This window comes from Aegilops tauschii, chromosome 7 (assembly GCF_002575655.3).
Source record: "Aegilops tauschii subsp. strangulata cultivar AL8/78 chromosome 7, Aet v6.0, whole genome shotgun sequence".
Classification (NCBI taxonomy): Eukaryota; Viridiplantae; Streptophyta; class Magnoliopsida; order Poales; family Poaceae; genus Aegilops; species Aegilops tauschii.
Genome location: NC_053041.3, coordinates 204,114,723 through 204,137,964, shown reverse-complemented (window position 1 = coordinate 204,137,964; position 23,242 = coordinate 204,114,723). Strand labels below are relative to the sequence as shown.

The 23,242-nt window shown below is 54.4% G+C and overlaps 1 protein-coding gene and 1 long non-coding RNA gene across 2 annotated transcripts; both read left to right on the top strand.

The window, feature by feature from the left end:
* Nucleotides 1-879: 879 nt before the first annotated feature.
* Nucleotides 880-3,668, top strand: LOC120968296 (uncharacterized). The gene is made up of 2 exons (XR_005762678.3): nt 880-2,802; nt 2,899-3,668. It is a non-coding gene; the product is annotated as an uncharacterized lncRNA (long non-coding RNA).
* Nucleotides 3,669-19,003: 15,335 nt separating this feature from the next.
* LOC109775643 (uncharacterized) lies at nt 19,004-22,247 on the top strand. Its single transcript, XM_073503955.1, has 4 exons — nt 19,004-19,052; nt 19,167-19,976; nt 20,861-20,996; nt 21,958-22,247. Exons 1-3 carry the CDS (start codon nt 19,004-19,006, stop codon nt 20,986-20,988), a joined length of 987 nt encoding a protein of 328 aa, XP_073360056.1. The 3' UTR covers nt 20,989-20,996; nt 21,958-22,247.
* The last annotated feature ends 995 nt before the right edge of the window (nt 22,248-23,242 follow it).

Genomic DNA, 23,242 nt, shown 5'->3' with positions numbered 1-23,242 from the left:
GGAGTATATGCGGCCAACAAGGATTGACGGGAAAAAAGTGAGGCATTTCTCGTGGGCTAGGAACTGTGCGCGGTGTGGAACCTCTCATGGGCTGGAACCATATGCGAATGGGCTGAGGACTGGCTCGGCTTTTTCCTATATATAGGTAAAATGTGTGGGGCACCTAGGTGCCTGGGCACCTAAGTCCGAATATAGCAAGTCATATTTATAGTGCATGGCTTTCCAAATTTTGTTTGCATGCACTACAAGCATCAATGGTCAATAATTGCTTTCCAAAAAAGATAATACACTACTGGTTTCGTAGTATGATTTCTTTTTGAAGCAAAAATGGTAGGTATATACAATCCTATTTCTTAAGGTATCAGATATGATAAATAATACAAAAGGTCCCAAAGGTTTGTATGTATAATAAGGATGTTTTTATGCATTTTTCTAAAGTTTTACTTTTCAAGGTAGTATTTAAAAAAAATTAAGACCGGGTCGGACTTTTTAACCCGCTAATATTTCTATACAAATTAAGGTGACCAAATAATATAAAATGTGATCCTAATTAAATTTTTTACTTGTAGGAATATATGATGCATGCCGATACCCACTGGCGATTACTTTTAGTTTAAGGAATGTTTGTTACATATACCCACACATGATCCTATGTATTTATTGTATTGATGTATATACTCATAAATTTAATGCCAAGGTATGTAAATACGATGAGTATGCACATACAAGAAAAATATATTGAGTACTCTAGGGTATATACATACACAAAAATCTAATCAATACGTACTAAGTAAGTTAATTCATATGTATCTAATATATTAACTATTCTGGGTATATATGTACTAAAAAATATCTAATGGGTGTGTAATAAATAAATGAATCCGTACATACCTGATCTAATTTATACGCACTGAATATTCTGGGTATATACATAGACAAAAATCTAATGTGTACGTACAAAATATTCTATGTATATACATATAAACATTTAACGGGTACATACTAAACAGATGAATTCATATATACCTAATTCGTAATATATCTAATGTGTAGTATTTTTCCTTCTAAAGATATGCTACCATGCATTGCGTGCTTAATCACATTTATTTATGATATACATCATAATTGTTTCCATACTGAACTGTTTCAGAATTGGCAATTAATAATGGGTTGACCCGTTACCTTCTATACCTATCACAATAATACGCATCTAAATGCAATCAAACGGTGGAAAGGCAAGGAGCCTGGGCACTTAGGTGTCCCATACTGATGTCGATTTGTATGTTCTATGTAGTATTTACCAAATCGGAGAGTATGTACGCGTAGTATGTAGTATATAAGAATGTTTAGATAGTATATATAGTCCTTTTTAGGTAGTATGCATCGTATTTTCAGTATGCTCCCAAATATATACGTATTTCACAAATATAATAAAACCCATGGGTCAACTTGCAATTTTTTCATGTTACCCACTTTGAATTATCTTATATATAGTATATAAACATATTTAGAATGATAAAGTACTATATATAGTATCATAAGATAGTATACGAGACATGTGGGGTAACTACCACCGGGTGGTAGGTGGGATAACGCCATTAAGAGTCTTATCCTCATAACAGTTTCTTATTCTGCTAACACTTCTTCCCGCATCGAGCCACCCAACCCACACACACGAAAAAAAACAAAGTCAACCCACCCCACCGTAAAATACCCCTCCTCCCACCTTTCTCCTCCTCCGCGGCCTCCTCCCACCTCCTTCCTCCTCGGCCAAGCCTCTCCACCTCCTACCTCCCGACGGGTCGCTAGGGGCCACCCCCACCTTCCTCCGGTGGGCGGCCCCTCTGATCCTGTCGCCGGTGCCTACCCCCGTCTCACCGTCGCCCTTGCTACCACACAATGCCGGATCTCGGCCATCCCCCGGCTCCCCGCGCCACCCTGGGTAACTCGACCGCCGGATCGCGGCCATCCCCAGTCCCCCCACGCCGCCCTGGGCCTTTCTCCCCTTCCTCCACTCCCTCGATTCATCACCACCTCCCCTGATGTACCGCGATTTCGGGAGGACAGCGCCGCCATGATTCCCCCGATCTGGGTGGTCGACGATGGCGTCCATGGCGGCTGGCGTTTGTCTCCTGCTGGTGCTGTGCCCCACGGCGGGGGAGGGAGGTTAGGGAGGGGATGCAGAGGATTTGTGGTCGGCGGCGGTAGGAGGCAGTACCGGGGTTCGGGCTGGTGATGCAGCGTGTTGGGTGTGGGTGTTGGTCGCGGCTCAACGACGACCATCACCTGCCTTGCGTGGCCAGCCCAACAGAGCTCCGGCGAGCACTTTCCCATGGGGATCAAGCTCTTCACCCACGGCTCCCCGATTTTCATTTTTTATTCGTGATTTTTCACTGCTTTTTTGTTGTCCGGCGTCCCGCCGATGGCACTGACGTGCAGTTTGGGTAGTGCTCCTGAGAAGCTCCCAGCCGCCTCGATGTGGTCCACACTGCAGTGCAGTGCAGGACTCCCTCTCCACATCCCTTTCACAGTGGCCATTGCCGTGCAGTTTGGCTGGTCCCCAGCAACATGTAGATAGTGTTGCGGTTCCATTGCCGTGTTGTTGCGGCGGCCGTCCATGGTGCGGCGATGCGGGGTCGTGCTCCTCCTGGAGATCAGCCCGGCCGGCGGCGCCGGCCAAACCTCCCCTAACCCCGGTTCGACACCGCCCCGGCGGGAATCAAGTGGAGGGAGGCCAGGTCGATGCGGTGGTGGCTGCCTTCCACTGCAGATCCCAGGGCGGTCCCTCCCCACCCCATGACGGTGAGATCTCGCCTGGCCCTTCTTTCCCACGACTTTTAGCGGCAGCGGAGCTCAATCTCTCTCCTCCACTTTCCTCCACATCCTCTCCCTTCTCAGCGCGGATGAGATCCGGCGCCCAGCTTCCTCCGGGTCAACCCTTTTCTGTCCTCCTCTGCATCGCGTGCAGTGCCCACCTCGCGCCGCTGCAGTGCGCGGCCGTCCACAATGGTCCATCATCGACTCCAGCGCCCATGGGAGTAGCTTTTGTCAACCCATTCAGGTGAAGAAGCAGTTGCTACTGACGAATCCCGTTGATGTTCGACTCACAGTGCAGAAGTGTACTGCGTGGGGAGTCGATGATGGCTACACGCACCTGCTGAGTGCACTGCTTCAGCGACGACCTTTTGTGATTTTCATATGCGGTTTAGTGTAAATGTTGTTTGCAGTTTGCTCGGCTGATACTCCGCCACTCAAGCAGCACGACCATGGTGATGCAGTGCACCGCGACTCCAGCGTGCAGTGGAGTGGGTGTGTGCCCTCCTCGAGTACTCCTCGACTCCACGCCACCTTGTAGTATGGGCGTCAGTGAATTCTTCTTCGTCGAAGATATGCAGCTCGTCGGCGAGTGTCTCGTGGTTCAGGCAGCACGGGCGTGCAGTCCACCACTTGACTTTTGTTTGTATTTTGAGGTGGTGCAGTGCGGCGGTGTTTCTCCTTGGGGCATGGGCGTGGAGTACATTTTTTTTATGATAAAGTTGGGCGACGCAGTCCACTCCATCCATGTTTTGCATTTTTTGGAGATTTTTTTGAAGTGCACTCAGTTTGTGTAAAAGGAATATGTTCCATTATCCCTATGTATGAAGTGCAAAAATTGTTCCGTGTTTCAATTATCAGTTGGCTACATCAACGTCTGCAGTCTGTTTGGTCCTCGGATGTGGTTCGCTTTTGGGAGTGAAGCTGTTCACTTGCGCACATGTGGAAGTGCGGAAAAAATAGCAAAACAACTTAAAAATAATGCGGTCCACTACGATATTTGTCGTGGTTCACTTGTCTCATCTCTGCGGTCCACTCTCGTTCATAAACAAAGTTGGAAAAAAGACAACAAAAACTTTTGCGAGAAAGTTTATGTCCGACAAAAAGAAATCATGAAGTTCACTTGATTGCATGCTGCAGTGCGGTTTTCCGTTTGAAGCAGTGCGTTCTTCTGTCCGATGAAAGGTCCACTCGCTTGGTCAACGCGCGTAAAAAGTTAATAAGTATGAAAAAAATACAACAAAAACTCATGAGGTTCACTTTTGATAGTGGTCCGGTTCATTTTCGGGAGTGTTGCGGTCCACTCTCGTTCAAAAAAAGTTGAAAAAAGACAACAAAAACTTTTACGAGAAAGTTTATGTCCGACAAAAAAAATTATGAAGTTCACTTGACTGCCTGCTGCAGTGCGGTTTTCCGGTTGAACCAGTGCGTTCTTCTGCCCGATGAAAGGTCCACTCGCTTGGTCAACGCGCGTAAAAAATAATAAGTATGAAAAAAATACAACAAAAACTCATGAGGTTCACTTTTGATAGTGTTGCGGTTCATTTTCGGGAGTGTTGCGGTCCACTCTCGTTCAAAAAAAAGTTGAAAAAAGACGACAAAAACTTTTGCGAGAAAGTTTATGTCCGACAAAAAGAAATCATAAAGTTCACTTCACTGCCTGCTGCAGTGCGGTTTTCCGTTTGAAACAGTGCGTTTGTCGGAGTAAATGGCTACGGGTAGCCATACCGACTACCCCTGGCTCTTCGGAAAATTTATCAGGCCTTTGGGCCTTCAAGCACTTCAAGCATTTGGGCCGCCTTCCCTGGCCGGCTACCACTAAAGCCGACTCCCGGAAGGCGACCCAGCCTCACCGACTCCTCCCCAGGACGACTACGGGGTGGCCGACTCCAAGAAGCCGACCAGGAAGGACGCCGACTCCTAGGAGCCAGCCAAGATCACAACCACCCCTCCATAACGGCGACGTGACGGGGTGTGGCCACAGTGCGGCCCATGACCCCCGAAGCCCGAGGCGGGCATGGCTACAGGAGGCCGTACGGGAGGGACGTCTCCCGTGCGGCTCGGCACTGTAGCCACGCTAGCCTCGACGTCATCCACGACCCACTCCTGTACGGCCCAAGGACTGCGGGCCCCTTCAGCCAGAGAGAGGCGTGAAGGCGGCCCGGCTTTTCGTAGTCGGCCAAGAGTATAGCCGGCCTCCAGAAGCCGGCTACTCCCTTCCTCGAAGCAGGAGCCCCATTAAGGAGACAAGACGAGGTGAGGCTACAGTGATAGCCCCCGAGGCGGCCCACTGTAGCCACGCTCACCTCGTCGAAGCCCTCATCATCAGAGGCGCGGCTACAGCAAGCAGCCGCCGACAAAACCCTAGGCGGTGGGACCGGCCTGTCAACCAAGTAGCCGGCAGCCGGCGGGACCCAGCAGCCGGCGGAGAAGCCGGCGAGCGTAGACACTGACGGCTGGGACCAGTTCCCAGTCGGATTACCATTGTACCCCCGGGGGCAGGCCTATATAAACCCCCCGGAGCACCCATGCAAAGGGTTGGCTTCTAGGTTAACACCCACGCATAGCACACACACCATAGATAGAGAGAAGCAAGGGCTAGCCTTGTTCTTCTTCTCCCTTGATCTCAACAGCTCTAGGAGCGATTGTAGCTACCCTTTATCGATCTAGTGATCATGCGGAGACCCCGCAGAGCAGGACTAGGGGTGTTATCTCCTCGGAGAGCCCCGAACCTGGGTAAGATTCGCCGGCGTGCATGTCTTCGCCTCATCCCGTTTCCGGGCACCGGCGACGTTTTATTGGCTCCCACAATGATAAGCCATCCCTTGGCATATGTCGCACCAACCACCCGACATTTGGCGCCCACCGTGGGGCCAGGTGCACCGTCGTCCGGAGACCTGTTCTGGACAGGAACCCTCTTCCTTCCCCGCGAGCGCAGCCAGCCCGCTGCGCCCGATGGCGTTTGCCCCGACGCGCTGCAAGGCGTCGACGACGCCTGCGCAGCGAGCCGCCTCGCCGATCTGCTCGGCGAGACTCGCATCTCCGACGAGCCTGCGTCCGACGCAGGCACCGACTACCCCGAGAGCCGCCTCGTCAGCCTCCTCGACCAACTTCACGTCTCCAGCGAGCCCGCTGCGGACATGGAATCGGTCGGCTCCACCGACCCGATGCTCATCGACTCCGACACCGCGTCGCTCGACGCCTACCCCTCCGACGTGGTGGTCTTCGACGACCCCCTCCCTCGAGCTGACAGCGGCAGCAGCGCTGTCACCGAAGTGCTGGTCATCAGCCACGTCTCCAACTCGGGCGAGAACGCCCGCGACGCTCAGCAAGCGGCGATGCACGACCTCTCCGTCCCCATCCCGGCCGACGCGGACGCCGAGACCCTGGAAGCACACCGCCTTGCCCTCATCGCGGAGGGCAAGAAGATAGCCTCGATGAGATGCCTCACCGAGGCCCACCAGCGCGAAGTCGACCGCGCCGCCTTCGGGACGCCGCCGCCTAGCGGCCCGAGCCGAGCCGGCTTCGTCCAGAAGCGCGGCACAGCCGTTGCCAGCATGCTGGGCGCAGATCGCCCCGTCTACGCCACCCCGCTCAAGAATCTGCGAGCCGCTCAGGCGGCTGCAGAGGAGTTCAATGGGCTGGGAGCCGATGAGCTCCCCTACATGACAAGACGGATCCAGCAGCTGATCGACGCGGCTGCAGAACGGTACGAAGCCGGCGCCCGAGCTGATAGCCATCCCCCGCGCCGGGATCACGCCGCGACGTCCGCTCGCCAACTGCGAGCGGTGCGGGCCAGAAGAAAGACAAGGAGCCGGCTGCCAGCCGCAGCCGGACTCGCATTACCATCGAGCGCGACGCGGATGGCCGCCCTTGAGCTGTAGAGCACCAGGGAAACCTGCCTCCTCCCCCGCCTCGAAGAGAAAGACGCCTCACTCCACCGCCTGTCACCCATCCGACTCTTGGCGACCGACTCGGCCGCCGAGAAGGAGTCGGCGAAAACGACGCCCGCCACAGGATCGACCGCCTTGCTCGATCCTTGGCGCTAGAAGAAGAAGACGATGTCGGCCCGCCATGCTTTGGCCCCCGCATCCGCGACGAGCCCTTCCCCAAAGGGTTCTCGCTCCCCAGAGACATGCCCAAGTACAACGACTCGGTGAAGCCGGAAGATTGGCTTATCGACTACTCCACAGCCGTCAGCATCGCCAACGGCAATCGGCGCGTCGCCGTGAAGTACGTCCCCTTGATGCTGCAAGGCACGGTGCGCACATGGCTCAACAGCCTCAAGCCCTACAGCATCAACAGCTAGCTGGACTTCACCGAAGTTTTCGTCCGCAACTTCACCAGCACCTACAAGCGGCCTCCCAAGCCTCGCCAGCTCTCCCTCTGCGTCCAGGGGCCCAACGAGTCGACCCGCGACTACCTCACGCGATGGGCCGAGCTCCGCAACTCCTGCGAGGGGGTGCACGAGGTCCAGGCCATCGAGTACTTCACCGCCGGGTGCCGAGAGGGCACCCTCCTCAAGCACCGACTCCTCTGCGATGAGCCGGCTACCCTCGATGAGTTGCTGATCACCGCCGACAAGTATGCCACTGCCAACTCCTCCATGAAGGCCGAGCTCCGAGTGGACGCCTCGGGGAAAGTAGTTGCTCCGGCTCCCAAGACGCCGGCTGGCGACCCCAACCGGCGCCCTTACCAGAACGACCACAAGCGCAAGGGCCCCATGCCGACTTCCTCCAGTCGGCAGGTGGCCACCATTGAAGACGAGCAGCCCGAAGAGCGGCCCGCTCCCAAGAAGAAGGGTGGCCGGCCGCCTTGGCAGCCGTCTTTCTCCTACGAACAAGCACTCAATGCTCCCTGCAAGTTCCACAGCGGCGCGAAGCCGTCCAACCATACGACACGGAAATGCCACTGGCTCACCCGCATCACCAAGGGCGAAGGGATGGTGCCGCCTCCGCCTCCCGGCCCGCCGCCTCCAGCTCCCCAGCAGCCGGCGGCCCGGCCGGCAGTCGGCGCCATCCAAGACGAGTTCCCCGAAGCGCACGACGCCTACGTCGTCTTCACAAGTCAAGTCGACGACAAGCGCAGCCGACGCCGGCAGCACCAAGAAGTAAACGCAGTCGCCTCTAGCACCGCCGAGTTCATGCACTGGTCGGAAAAGCCCATCAGCTGGAGCCAGGCCGACCACCCAGAGGTGATGCCTTCGCCTGGCTCCTATGCTATGGTCTTGGACGTCACCCTTGCGACGGAGAGGCGAGCTGCCAGATTTTCCCGCGTCCTGATAGACGGCGGAAGCAGTATCAACATACTGTACCGCGATACCATGGACAAGCTGAACATCAAAGCAAAGCAGCTCATGCCGAGCCGCACCGTCTTCCATGGTATCGTACCCGGCCTATCTTGCTCTCCAATCGGCAAGATCAAAATGGATGTTCTCTTCGGAGACAAAGATCACTTTCGCCGGGAAGCAATATGGTTCGAGGTGGTGGATTTGGAGAGCCCCTATCATGCACTGCTTGGCCGACCTGCGTTGGCCAAGTTCATGGTCGTGCCCCACTATGCCTACCTGAAGATGAAGATGCCGAGCTCGAAGGGGATCATCACGGTAGCCGGCGACTACAAGAAGTCCATCGAGTGTGCCATGGCCAGCAGCCGGCTGGCCGAGTCCCTCGTGGTGGCCGAAGAGAAGAAGATGTTGGAGCGGGTTGTGGCCATGGCCGGCAAGCAGCCGGCCTTGTCCCCCAACCCCAAGGACTGTGATGCGCAGGGCTCCTTCCAGCCTGCCAAAGAGACGAAGAAGATACCTCTAGACCCGGAGCACCCGGAGAGGTTCGCCGTGATTGGGGCGAACTTGGACAGTAAATAGGAAGGCGAGCTCGTCGACTTCCTCCGTGAGAATCGAGACATCTTTGCATGGTCCCCAAAGGACATGCCGGGTGTCCCGAAGGATTTCGCCGAGCACAAATTACATGTCCGAGCTGATGCGAAGCCGGTCAAGCAACCTCTCCGCCGACTATCAGAAGAGAAGCGAAGAATCGTGGGAGAAGAGATAGCCCGGCTCCTTGCAGCCGGCTTCATCATGGAAGTGTTCTTCCCAGAATGGCTTGCCAACCCAGTTCTGGTTTTGAAGAAGAATAACATGTGGCGCATGTGTATAGACTACACAAGTTTGAACAAGGCCTGCCCAAAGGATCCGTTTGCTTTGCCATGGATTGACCAAGTGATAGACTCCACAGCCGGATGCGAGCTGTTAAGTTTTTTGGATGCATACTCAGGGTATCATCAGATCAAGTTGGACCCGGCTGACCGCCTGAAGACTGCCTTCATCACACCCTTTGGAGCTTTCTGCTACCTGACAATGACATTAGGCTTGAGAAACGCCGGTGCCACTTTTCAGCGTTGCATGCAGAAATGTCTCTTGAAACAACTCGGCAGAAATGCCCACGTCTACGTAGACGACATTGTGGTGAAGACAGAGAAGTGCGGTACCTTGCTGGAAGACCTGAAGGAAACATTTGCCAACTTGCGCCGATTCCAGATCAAGCTTAACCCCGAGAAGTGCGTGTTCGGAGTGCCAGCCGGCCAGCTGCTAGGATTCCTGGTCTCCGAACGCGGCATTGAGTGCAATCCTGTCAAGATCAAGGCCATCGAGAGGATGGAGGTTCCCACCAAGCTGCGAGATGTGCAGAAATTCACTGGCTGCTTAGCCTCCCTGAACCGTTTTATCAGCCGACTAGGAGAGAAGGCTCTCCCCCTGTACCGACTCATGAAGAATTCCACTCACTTTGAGTGGAATGATCAAGCCGACTAAGCCTTCCATGAGTTGAAGAAAATGTTGACCAATCCGCCTGTCCTGGCCGCGCCGACTGAGAAGGAGCCCATGCTCCTCTACATCGCCGCGACAAGCCGAGTCGTCAGCACTGTTGTTGTGGTCCAGCGCCCGGAGGAAGGCCGAGCCCAGCTGGTCCGGAGGCCGGTCTACTATCTCAGCGAAGTACTGTCCAGCTCAAAGCAAAACTACCCGCACTACCAGAAGATGTGCTATGGGGTGTACTTCGCTGCCAAGAAATTGAAGCCCTACTTCCAAGAGCACCCCATCACGGTCGTGTGCACTGCCCCGCTCGCCGAGATCATAGGCAGCCGGGATGCATCCGGCCGGGTGGCCAAATGGGCCATTGCCTTGGCGCCCTACACGATTTTCTATCAACCCCGCACCGCCATCAAGTCGCAAGCATTGGCCGACTTCCTCGTCGACTGGGCCGAGACCCAGTACTTACCGCCGGCTCCCGACTCTACCCATTGGCGGATGCACTTTGACGGGTCCAAGATGCGCACCGGCTTGGGAGCCGGCATCGTCCTCACCTCTCCCAAAGGCGACAAGCTCAAGTACACGCTGCAGATCCACTTCGCCGCCTCCAACAACGTGGCCGAGTACGAGGCGCTCGTACATGGGCTCCGGCTAGCCAAAGAACTCGGCATACGCCGGATCCTGTGCTACAGCGACTCAGACTTGGTGGTCCAGCAATCATCTGGCGACTGGGACGCCAAGGACGCGAACATGGCGAGCTACCGTTTCCTCGTCCAGCAGATGAGCGGATACTTCGAAGGGTGCGAGTTCCTTCACGTGCCAAGGACCGACAATGACCAAGCAGATGCCCTAGCACGGATCGGCTCCACCCGACAAGCCATACCGACTGGCGTCTCCCTCCAGCGCCTCCTCAAGCCGTCCATCAAGCCGTCTCCAGAGTCGGATTCCATCTTCGTACCGCCTGCGCCAGAAACAGCCGGATCCGGCTCAAGAAATCCCGCAGGCGGCACGGGGACTTCGACGACTGCCCCGGGGACTGACGTAGTCGCACCCGGCCCAGGGACTTCAGAACCCGGCCCGGGGACTGCAGCAGTCGGCCCGGGGACTGCAACGACACAAGAAGCGGTGGTCGACTCCAATGCAACACCCAACCCACCCACCCGAGTCATGGTGGCCACATTAACAGCAGAAGAAGTCACAGCTCCCTCATGGGCCCAGCCCATCCTCAAGTTCCTAGTCAGCAGAGAGCTGCCGGCTGATGAGATCGCAGCAAGACTAGTGCAACGACGAGCCGCAGCATACACAATAATCAACAGGGAGCTCGTGAAGCGCAGCGTCACTGGAGTCTTCCAGCGTTGCGTCGAGCCAGAAAAAGGAGTGGCAATCCTCAAAGACATCCACCAAGGCGAATGCGGCCATCACGCTGCCTCAAGATCCCTCGTGGCCAAGGCTTTCCGCCATGGTTTCTTCTGGCCGACTGCCTTGGAGGATGCTAAAGAAATAGTCAAGAGCTGCAGAGGATGTCAAGTCTTCAGTTCCAAACAACACCTGCCGGCTTCTGCCCTCAAGACCATTCCCCTCACCTGGCCTTTTGCCGTCTGGGGACTGGACATGGTGGGCCCTTTCAAGACAGCCCGCGGTGGCTTGACACATCTACTCGTTGCGGTGGACAAGTTCACAAAGTGGATTGAAGCCAAGCCAATTAAGAAGCTGAACGGGCCGACTGCCGTGACATTCATCACCGACATCACTACTCGGTACGGTGTGCCGCACAGCATCATCACCGACAACGGCACGAACTTCGCCAAAGGCGCACTGGCACGTTTCTGCGCGATGCAGGGCATCCGACTGGACTTAGCGTCCGTTGCCCACCCGCAGTCAAACGGCCAGGTCGAGCGAGCAAATGGACTTATCCTCTCCGGCATCAAGCCCCGACTGGTTGTACCACTGGAGCGATCGGCCGGCTGCTGGCTCGAAGAGCTGCCGGCTGTCCTCTGGAGTCTGCGCACTACACCCAACAAGTCAACCGGCTTCACTCCATTCTTCCTTGTGTACGGTGCCGAGGCTGTCATCCCAACAGACATCGAGTTCGTCTCGCCTCGGATCACCATGTACACGGAGGAAGAAGCCAAAGAAGCAAGAGAAGACGGCGTCGACCTACTGGAAGAAGGCCGGCTGTTAGCCCTCAGCCGGTCCGCCATCTACCAGCAAGGCCTGCGCCGCTACTACAACCGCAAGGTCAAGCCAAGATCCTTCCAAGAGGGCGACCTTGTGCTCCGGCTGATCCAGCGAACAGCCGGCCAGCACAAGCTCTCGGCCCCTTGGGAAGGCCCCTTCGTCGTCAGCAAGGCACTCGGCAACGACTCCTACTACTTGATCGACGCGCAAAAGCCAAGAGCACGCAAAAGAGACGACTCCGGCAAGGAGTCGGAGCGACCATGGAACGCAAACCTCCTAAGACGATTTTACAGCTGAAAAGCAGTATGTATCACGCTACCCCTTTTGTATTAAGTACAAACCAACAGGCCCCCCGAACAGTACTCGGGGACTGCCTTTTATTTATCTATGAATGACGAGCGTCATATCCATGAATGTATTATTACATTTTGAATTCCTGTCCGGCACCGGGTCCGACTAGTCGGCCCGGGGACTGGCCGCCTTGAGCTATATTCAAAGTTCTTCCCGAAGTCAGCAAAGTAGTGCGCCGGCCCCCAAGTCCTCTCTTGTTGAAAGTCGCAGCTCAAAGAACCGACTGTCCGACTAGCAAGAGAGAAGACAGAAAGGACACCCACACGAAAAACGGCTAAGGAACAACTAACCTATATAGCAAAGAGACGGCCTCTAAATATGCCTGCCGACTGTCAAAACAGCCGGCTGGCCGGCTTCCTAAAAAACTTAGCTTAAGTCCGGCAAAGCTAAAAGTACTTCCCCCTCCCCAATCGGCCAGGCACTCCCCGGCCACAGATTGCAGAGCAACTGTTTGACTGGGGAGGCGGCAACCAAGGGAGGGCGGCAAAGGAAAAAAGCAGAAGGACAAAAAGCGAAAGTACAAGGAAAGACCGATTGCATAACTTATATACATAAAGCCGCCCGCAGGCTGGCAACAGACTTGAGTTTGAATACACCCAGTGGGTGGAATTGTGCAGACTTAACCAAACATTGTTCAAAAGTAACAAGACAGGAAAACAAAAGAAAGAAGACTAAGGCGCGACAGGAAGGCCGAGCTGGTCGGTGAAGGCGGCCTCGCCGGCTGAAGGAGTGGCCGCCTAGCTGGTCCCGGCTTGACCACCTCCCGCGGCAGGAGACGCACCCGCACGCGACGTAGTGCTGGAGGCGCGGTCAGGCTGGCCGGCTACTCCGCCAGCCGGCTCGGCGTCTTCACCCTCCTCCTCCTCCTCTTCGCCCTCGTCGCTGGAGTCGATCTCCTCCGCCGAGTCCTCGCCGTACGCCGGGTCCAGCCCGAACCAATCTTCCGGCTGGGCGACTCCATTGTCGTCCACCTTCCATGCCTCGAAGCGGCCGACTGCCACCTCCAGCCAGTCGGTGGTCCGACTGGGGGTGCGAGGGACCACTTGGCCGGGCCAGAGGGCGGCCAAGACCTGCGATCCCGCGTGCTGAAGCCGGCGGAGCAGCCTGTGAGCCGGCTGGATGCGAGCCTGGATCGCCAGGAGCTGTTCCTCCAACGAGCGGCCGGCGGTGGGCGAGATTTCGAAGCCGGCTTGCCTTTTCGCCTGGCGACGGGCTTCGATGGCCTGGTTGGCGGCAGTTGAATAGCCAGGGAAGTACTCTGCGCGAAGAAGAAAAGAAAAGAAGAACACCAAAATCAGAAAAGCAAGTCAAAGTAGCAGATGGCAAGAAAGGATGAAGGGGTAGACGACTTACCGTCAACCAGATCCTCAATCTGACCATAGCCGGAGACCAGAGTCTGCCTGGCCTCTGCCCAGCCGGCCGCCTCCGTCTCGAACTCGGCCTGGAGGGTAGCTTCGCGATCCTGCGCAGCCTTCAGCGCCGCCTTGTGGCCTTCCTCCTGGTCGGCCAGCTTCTTGACCAGGCGGTCGCGCTCCTACGCCAAGGCGGCGAGCTCCGCGTCCTTGGCACGAAGAGCAGTCTGGGACTCCCCCAGCTGTGCCCTCGGACCGGCGTTGGCCGCTACAGAGATAGAAGAAGAAGAAGAACAATGAGAAATCATCAAGGAAGATCCGAGCCGACTGCTCAGCAGTCGGCCCGAATCTCGGGGACTACACCCAGTGGGTGCGCTGACGCGCCCCCACATGAGATAAAGATCAAGTCACATACCTCGGCTCTCAGTAAGATCGGCGGTCTTCTGGGTTAGCTCCCGAGCCTGGGAGTTGAAGGCGGCCGCTCGGAGGTTGTGGTAGTCCTGCAAGACGGACAGAAGACCGAAGTGAGAACAAAAGCAGCAAAGACAAAATCTCCAAGAAGTTCCAAGCCGCCTGCTCAGCAGCCGACTCGAAACTCGGGGACTACACCCAGTGGGTGCGCTGACGCGCCCCCACGAGAGAAATCAAGATCAAGAAGAGAAATCAAGATCAAGAAAGAACAAGATAGGAATGCTAACCCGGATGGCTGCCCGCGTTGCGAGGAATTCGTCGGTGAACTGCCTCAGCACCGCGGCTTGGCTTTGGAGCCGGGTCCGGACGTCTTGTGCAGCGACGTTCACCACGGCTGTTCCTCCGCCTGGCGTCCACCCCGAGGTAGCGCTGGCCGCCTCCGCGTCTCGGGCCGACGAGCTGGAGCCCACGGCCGGCTGTGGCTCCGACGCAGCCTTCTGCGGCTCCGACGCAGCCTTCCCTGCACGCCGGCTTGGCGGAACCCGGACCGCCACCTCAGCTCCCGCGGCCGGCTCGCCCTCCGCCGACTATGCGGGCGCAGGCTCAGGCTGGCCGCCTTGGGCCGCCCTAGTCGGAGGAGTCGGCCCCGGCGCCTCCCCCAAGATGATGACGTCGTCGCCGCTTCCTCCCAGCCCCGGCTGGGAACCGCTGGCTCCCCCTGGCGAGGGATCCACGTCCCCGGGCGCCATGGTGCGCAGGGGGGTGACCATCAAAGCCTCCCCTGCCACCGCCTCGGCCTCGGCCTCTGCCTGGGCCTTGGCTGCGGCCTCGGCGAGCGCTTTCGCCGCCTCCTCCTCCCGAGCTGCCTGGGCGGCGGCTGCCCTCCGTGCCTCCGCCTCCCGCGCTTCCTGCTCCTCCCGCACCTCCCGCACGTTCCTTTCCGTCGCCTCCAGGAGGGCGGTGCGGGGATCTACGCGGCGGGTGGTGCTCCGAGAGCCCCCTGGCGACTCGACGACGGAGCCGGCAGCCGCCCGCTCAAGTGACAGCGGAGCTCTGACCGTTGAAAAAGAAGACGAAGATTCAAGAACCACCAAAGGAAAGAAAGAAAGAGAGTACATAAAAAGAGAGAACTTACGCCGACACAGTCTGCGGCTGCTTCACCACTTTGCGGAAGCGAGCCGCCTTCGCGGCCGCCTCTTCGCGTCTAGTGGCTGCCGCCCCACCCCTGGGCTTCTTCGTCCGGCTGCCGAACATGCCTTGGGTGGCGCGACGTTTCTGGCCTCTACCCCGAGCAGGCTGCGCGCCGGAGGAGCTCGCGCCGCGTCCGGATGACGGCTGGCGGTGCGGGACGGCTTCGGCTTCGTCCTCGTCCGGCTAGTCGTCGAAGGTAGCGGTGAACCCGGAGCCGCCTGCTTCGCCGCCGGCTTGACGGCATCCTCCATATGGACCGCTCCCAGGTCGGGGTCTTCCTGGTCGTGCTCGGTCCGATCGGGGACGAAGCGGTGCTCCACGTCTGTCCCGCCGGCCGGCCGAAGCAGAGGACCCTGTCAAAAGAACGAGCCGACTGAGTTAGAGTCGGCCCAGAAGAACTCGGCGACAAGGCTGAGGGAGAGAGAGAGAGAGAAAAAGAAACGAGGGGAGCGTACCGTAGGCGGAGGATGGGCACGGCTGTATGGCTCCTTGCCGAATTGCCAGTCTTCAGAAAGTTGGCAGTTTGCGAGGTAATTCACCATGTCGGCGGCGTCGTGCTGCGGCATCTTCTTGGTGCACATCCGGCTCGGATCGAGCTGGCCGCTCATCTGACAGATCAGATGAGGCCGGCTCTGGAGCGGAAGGACCCGGCGCGTGACGAACGCAGCCAGAAGATCGGGCCCCGTTAGGCCCTCCGACTGGACCATCACCCGCAGTCGGGCGATGGCGGCGTTTCCAGCCTGCGACAGCGTCACCGTCCGGAAGGACCACTGGGGCAGCCTCCCCGCCGGTGGGCCGGCTACGTAAGCCGGCAGGTTCATGTAGTCGCCCCGTGGAGCGATGTTCCGCACGTAGAAGTACGACTTCTGCCACTTCTTCACCGATTGGATCAGCGTGCTGACGGGGAAGGGGTTGTCGGCGCCCGATCTCCGCGACGCGATGAAGGCGCCAGTATGAGCCGGCACGCCTTTACTGCGCGTGCCCAGCTTCGACTGGAAGAACTCCCCCCAGAGCTCAAGGGTGGGGAGGACGCCGAGATAGCCCTCGCACAGGGTGACGAAGGCCGACAGCAGCACCACCGCGTTGGGGGTGAGGTGGTGCGGCTGGAGCTGATAGAATTCCAGCCAGGAGCGGAAGAAGGCGCTCACTGGCAGGCCGAAGCCGCGCAGGAAGTGCGAGCGGAAGACCACCCGCTCGCCCTCCCGCGGCGCCGGCCTGATTTCCTTCTCCGGCGCGAGGCGGACCTCCACTTTGTCCGCGCTGGGCAGACGCCAGGTGTCGCGGAGGAAGTCGATGTGGTCGTTATGGACGATGGAGCCGTCCCAATCCCCGCCAAGCTGCTCTACGTGGGGAGGCATAGCGGAAGCTAGCACGGCGGTGGAGGAGCGTGCGGAGGAAGAGCGCGGCGGCGAGGCGCTGTCGCGAGAATGAGCAAGGCAAGGAGACGGTGGAAGTAGGAGGAGCGTGCGAGGGCCTGCCGCCCTCCACCTCCCCCTACTTATAGCCTCACGCGGCCGCAGAGGCCGAACGTGGGGGGGAGACGTGGGATTAACTGCGCCCACTCCCCCCACGTCTCGCGTTTATTACGCATAAGTGCGAGCCGAAACTGCCGCACGGAACGTGCAGGCGGTTTCGGGATACAAAAGATCCGCGCCTGGGCCGGGGCGCGGACGTGGCGGGCCCCCTCCCTGCGGCGACGTCCCGTCACGCGCGTGGGCTGGCAGGCTTTCCGGCCACGTGGCACGCCAACGGCCCGAGGCCGGCCCGCGGCCCGGTGCACGTGCCTGCGGGTTCCCGTCCCCCGACTCCAGAAGTATTCGACTAAGGCGGCGCGCCTGACCAAGGCCAGCTCCCAGCTGCCGGCTTGTCACGATAGGAAGCTGATCGAGCTTCTTGAATTCCACTCCACCTCGAAGCCCAATCAGCTTCGGGGACTACTGTCGGAGTAACTGGCTACGGGTAGCCATACCGACTACCCCTGGCTCTTCGGAAAATTTATCAGGCCTTTGGGCCTTCAAGCACTTCAAGCATTTGGGCCGCCTTCCCTGGCCGGCTACCACTAAAGCCGACTCCCGGAAGGCGACCCAGCCTCACCGACTCCTCCCCAGGACGACTACGGGGTGGCCGACTCCAAGAAGCCGACCAGGAAGGACGCCGACTCCTAGGAGCCGGCCAAGATCACAACCACCCCTCCATAACGGCGACGTGACGGGGTGTGGCCACAGTGCGGCCCATGACCCCCGAAGCCCGGGCATGGCTACAGGAGGCCGTACGGGAGGGACGTCTCCCGTGCGGCTCGGCACTGTAGCCACGCTAGCCTCGACGTCATCCACGACCCACTCCTGTACGGCCCAAGGACTGCGAGCCCCTTCAGCCAGAGAGAGGCGTGAAGGCGGCCTGGCTTTTCCTAGTCGGCCAAGAGTATAGCCGGCCTCCAGAAGCCGGCTACTCCCTTCCTCGAAGCAGGAGCCCCATTAAGGAGACAAGACGAGGTGAGCCTACAGTGATAGCCCCCGAGGCGGCCCACTGTAGCCACGCTCACCTCGTCTAAGCCCTCATCATCAGAGGCGCGGCTACAGCAAGCAGCCGCCGACAAAACCCTAGGCGGTGGGACCGTCCTGTCGACCAAGTAGCCGGCAGCCGGCGGGACCCACCAGCCGGCGGAGAAGCCGGCGAGCGTAGACACTGACGGATGGGACCAGTTCCCAGTCGGATTACCACTGTACCCCCGGGGGGTAGGCCTATATAAACCCCCCGGAGCACCCATGCAAAGGGTTGGCTTCTAGGTTAACACCCACGCATAGCACACACACCATAGATAGAGAGAAGCAAGGGCTAGCCTTGTTCTTCTTCTCCCTTGATCTCAACAGCTCTAGGAGCGATTGTAGCTACCCTTTATCGATCTAGTGATCATGCGGAGACCCCGCAGAGCAGGACTAGGGGTGTTATCTCCTCGGAGAGCCCCGAACCTGGGTAAGATTCGCCGGCGTGCATGTCTTCGCCTCATCCCGTTTCCGGGCACCGGCGACGTTTTATTGGCTCCCACAATGATAAGCCATCCCTTGGCATATGTCGCACCAACCACCCGACAGCGTTCTTCTGTCCAATGAAGTACACACGATGATTTTGGTCTCGCGAAAAACAGAGTGTCCGCTTTTCGGTAAATTTAAAACTGCTCTTAAACCGTAAGAAATTAGAGAGAGTGTTCTACATGAAAAAGTTGCGTCTCGTTAATATCTTTCCAAAGGCATATCATTTGAATCATTTCGACAACCGGTTTGTAAAAATTTCGCGAAAAAGGCCGCTGCCACTCGTCGTCCGCCGCATGATTTTCAAAATTAACTTAAAACTGTAAGCAATCTCAAAACCATTTCTACATATGAAAGTTGCGCCTTGTCCATAGATTTCCAACGACATAATACACGCCTCGTTTCGACAAACGGTTCAAAAACTAGAGCGAAAACAGTACCGAAAATTGCAAAAATTTCAAAAAAAACAGAATTCCGCGATTTATTGAATTTAAAACTGCTCTTAAACCATAACGAATTATAGAAAATAATAGATATGAAAAAGATGCTCCTCGACGATATCTTTCCAACGGCGTATCATTTGCTTTATTCCGATGAGCGGTTTAGAAAAAATCACAAAAAAACGCTCGCTGCCACTCGTCGTCCGCCGCACCATTTTTGAAACTGCTCTTAAACCGAGAGGAATCTCAAAAAGTGTTCAACATGGCGAAGTTGCGCCTAATAAATAGCTTTCCAATGGTATATTATACGCCTCATTCCGATAAACGGTTAAAAAATAGAGCGAAAACAGTACTGGAAAAACACTGTGTGCAGTTTTTTCCGACACGAAGTTCACTCGTGTGAGTACTACAGCACAGTTGGTTCAAACAATGACGTGCACTTGCATTGAGCGTGCAGTGCGGAAGTATTATCAGAATAGTTATTCTGCTAATATTAGGAAAATAGACCTGGCTCTCTATATATATAGGGCTGGACTATTTTGTTAATATAGGGCTGGACTATTCTGTTACTAGTAACAGAATACCCTATAAGGAGCGATCGAACTAATTTCCTGGAAAAAGGCCGTCGGGCGCAATCCCCCCGAGCCCATCCTCCCATGCGCCCACCTCCTCGCAGACGCATCCCACCTCCCGGCGTCTGCTAAAAAACGTCTCGATGACCAGCCGTGCCGCCGCCTCCCACCTCCCCGGCGACCAGCCGTGGCCCCGCCTCCCACCTCCCCGGCGTCCAGCCGTGCCGCCGCCTCCCACCTCCCCGGCGACCAGCCGTGGCCCCGCCTCCCACCTCCCCGGCGTCCAGCCGTGCCGCTGCCTCCCACCTCCCTGGCGACCAGCCGCGGCCCCGCCCCCACCTCCCTGGCATCCAGCCGTGCCCCCGCCTCCCACCTCCCGGGCGACCAGCTGCAGCCCCGCCCCCACCTCTCCCCGCTCGCACCTACCGGCGACTCGCCGCACCCCCTTCCCACCTACCGGCGAAATAACGTGCCCCCGCCGGTCGTCGCATCCACTGCCTCGCACCAGTCGCCATGGCTACCAACCACCGCGGAGGCGACCGCTCCCTCCCTGATTTTAGGCGTCGCTGGCCCCCCTCCCCTTCCTTCCAAGCGCCGCCGACCGCTCCCCGCTGATTCCACACATCGCCACCCCATCCCCTGCTTCCACGCGCTGCTATCCCTCTGCTTCCACCGCGTCGGCGGCTCGCTCCCTGCTTCCACTTCCATTCGCCGCCTTAGAACCCCGCACACTACCGCCCTCCCATACCCCCTACAGCTCGTCGTGTGCAAGCTCGTCAGTCCAAGTTCTCCGGCGAGCTCGTCTCTGGTTTCGTTTTCCTTAACACTCGGTAAGGAAAAATGATCATTCAACTTCAAACATGTTTTGGACTGATCGTTCAAGTTCTTTCCTATAGAAGGTTCAGAGAGTTTTGTTCCTGAAAATGCACATATTTGGACTACGCCAATATATATGTATTACTGAATTTGGCTCTTGTGTAACAGTTCAACATGTATTATGTCATCAATTCATAATGAAAAGGCAGTAAACAGTTCAATACTTGTATGTTAAAAACGTATCATTATAGAGAAACTTTCGTAGTAGTTCGATGGAATAAATCGCATCAGTTCTGACTCGGATCTGTTCTTGCCTACAATGCATTGAAAAGTCAATTTTTTGCCTTTGTTCAGGCTTGAGAAGCATGTATCTCTAGGATATGTGCCATGTTAAACTTGAGTTGTTTTCAGTTAACACAGGCTGACTGTCTCTTAAGCCTAAACAAAATTTATTTATGTGAGAGACACCTGAATTGAAGTTGTTCCCAAGTAAAAGAAACTTCAACTTATTTGAGCATATGCTGGTTAGATAATTTTGTAATTACTTTAGCTCTCGTCAATGATAACAGATCAAAAAAATTGGCTCCTCTTAGATATAACTTGAAGAATGCTAGCGCTGAGGTTGGGCATTATTTATCAATGGTAAATTTTTCATAGGGCCGGCCAGTGGAAAATTTCCTAAGTTCAACTAGGTTGCTAGAGCTTCAGTCCAACTATGTTGCTTCTGCGATTTTCCTTATGGAGAAAATCACACTGAGGAACGCTCAAACTATGTTTCATCTTTGAACTTAAACGCGTTTGTTCTTCGAGCTAAAATTCCTAGAGCTTCATCAGTCCAACTTTTTGTGATTCTCGTACCTACTATTCAGAAATCAATGGTGAAAAACTCTGATTGCAGCAATGGCATGCTCCAAGCCCGCCGAGACTGAATCATTTGACACCAGTTCTCTGCACAGCGTGGCTCGACGTGCAGCCCGCCATCTCCTTCGTGTACATCCAGACAAGATGTTGTGGTGTACAATTTAATGCATGATGTAAGCCCATCAATTCGGTTTCATTTTCTGAATTTCTTTTGAACTTGTTGTCACTTAACTTTTACATGTATCTAGTTACGATAGTACTAACCAGATCAAGCTACTTCATTTTTTTAATCAAATTTTAGAACTTTTACATATCCGTACTGCTGCTGCTCCATACTCGTATTTGCTATTTCTTCTTATGTGTGCACTGAACTTCTAATACTATTCACGACCAGCTTCTAGTTTTTGCTCTATTATGTGCTTCACTTCCACAAAAAAAGGTTGGGTTATATAAATAGGACAAAGATGTTTGCTTTTTTTTTCAGAAATGAAATGGTTGGACCTGTATCGATGATGTAAATAAAGCTCTTCTCTTGTGTTGTTTGAAAATAAAATCACACAAGTACGTGGTTAAGTTTGTTTCAGTTCAGAGAAAAAAGAAACAAAGTTCAAAAACAAAATTTGTGAGTTCACCTTCCATAATGTTTGTAAGTACAGAGATACCACCTTGTTGTAGAATGTAAATATGTATTGCAAATTTGCAATTCAGGAATGGGTGTGTGTGTTGTAGTCTCTGCCTACAGAGTCGATATGTGTTTTTGTAGTGCTGTTAGTTGTAGTCTCCCACGCTCTTTGCCATCGTCAAGGGCGCATGTGTGACGTCCTCAGTCCAACCCCATGGCATCAGAGTGGTCGAGTTCATCGCGACCAACAGTCCATGGCTGTCGGCTTCAACCTTATTCCACCTAGGTGCTTCACTTCTTTTTGAATGTTTTTTGTATGAATGTGCATTTTGGTTATTAAATTCAGTACAACGAAACACATGAATCCCCAACGCGCACCAAATTACTGATTCTTTTAAAATCGGTTAGTAGATTTCGCCATTGGTTGGTCTACTTGTGTAAATCTGTCAGTTCATGACAAGTAACTTGATATATATAGTTTCATCTAATTTCGTACATCTCATGACAAGCAGGAGATCTCAATGCTCGCAGTGTCCCTGTCAACAAACGCACTCAAGTTCTATGCTCCAGCAACTGGACAGTATTTGGGCGAATGCACAGGTCATACGGGGAGTATCCATGAGATTGCCTTTTCAGCTCCGTCTTCGCTGCAAGTGATATGCTCTTGCTCTGGTGATGGAACTATCAGAGCCTGGGACACAAGGAGCTTCAAGTAGGTCCCCCCTACCACTTTGTGATTGTTGAATACTCATGTTGGTTATACATGGTTACTTTCTTTTAATATTATATAAATTCCGAGCCATCACTATGTTTCTCAGTTTCTGTATGGTAAATATTTTGTACTTTCATTAAGTGTTAATTCTTGTGATGCTTGGTTTGGATCGAGGTTGGTTCATTCTTGTAATTCTTGTTCTTGTTTCTACCTCAGCCAATAAGTTGTATCCATGTACAAATTTCTAATTTCTATTGCTATTAGTTCAAATGATCAATTGCTATAAGTTCCCCTGATATTGTCCCATCAGTACACATTTCTAATTTCTATTGCTATTAGTTCAAATGATCAATTGCTATAAGTTCCCATGATATTGTCCCATCAGTTCAAGTGATCATTGTTGTCTTGTTTAAGCCGTTTAAGTACAAAATAACTAGCGTTGATCTTTGTGCAGCGATCAGGCCGTTCAGCTCTGCCACCGCAAGGCGTTCACCTCTGCCACACGAGGTCGTTCGACGATGCAGCGCTCATCATGTTGTGTTTTTAAAGTACATGTTTTGTGTGCTTTCTAGTTCACCTATTTAACGATTCTATAGTACACTAGGTGTTTGTGTTATGCCTTAATAAGCATTTGAGAAAACCTTGTATGGACCGAAACTAGCATATGTTCTGTTCTATTCTTGTAAATGAAGCTCCACTTTTGTTTTGTTTCAAGTTATTTGGCAAAAAAATTAGTATATGTTCTACTGTAAAAGACATAAAATGTCTTGATGCATGCTAGCAGAAATCTAAAAATACACTCAGTTCAGTTCCTATATTTTATTTCAGTTCAATTTAGAACTATTTGCAACTGTTCAGACTTGAGTGTTCCTATATTTTATTTCAGTTCAATTTTGAAGTATTTACAGCTGTTTAGACTTGAGTTTACAACGGAAAAACATTTGGAAGTTTAGCGAGCAAAAATACTTGTTAGATTCATTTAAAAAGTGTCATATAGTTCAACTTTTATATATAATAAATCCATAATGAAATGTGGGAACAATTCAATATGTGTGTGTGTTAAAAACATAACAGTACAGAGAAAT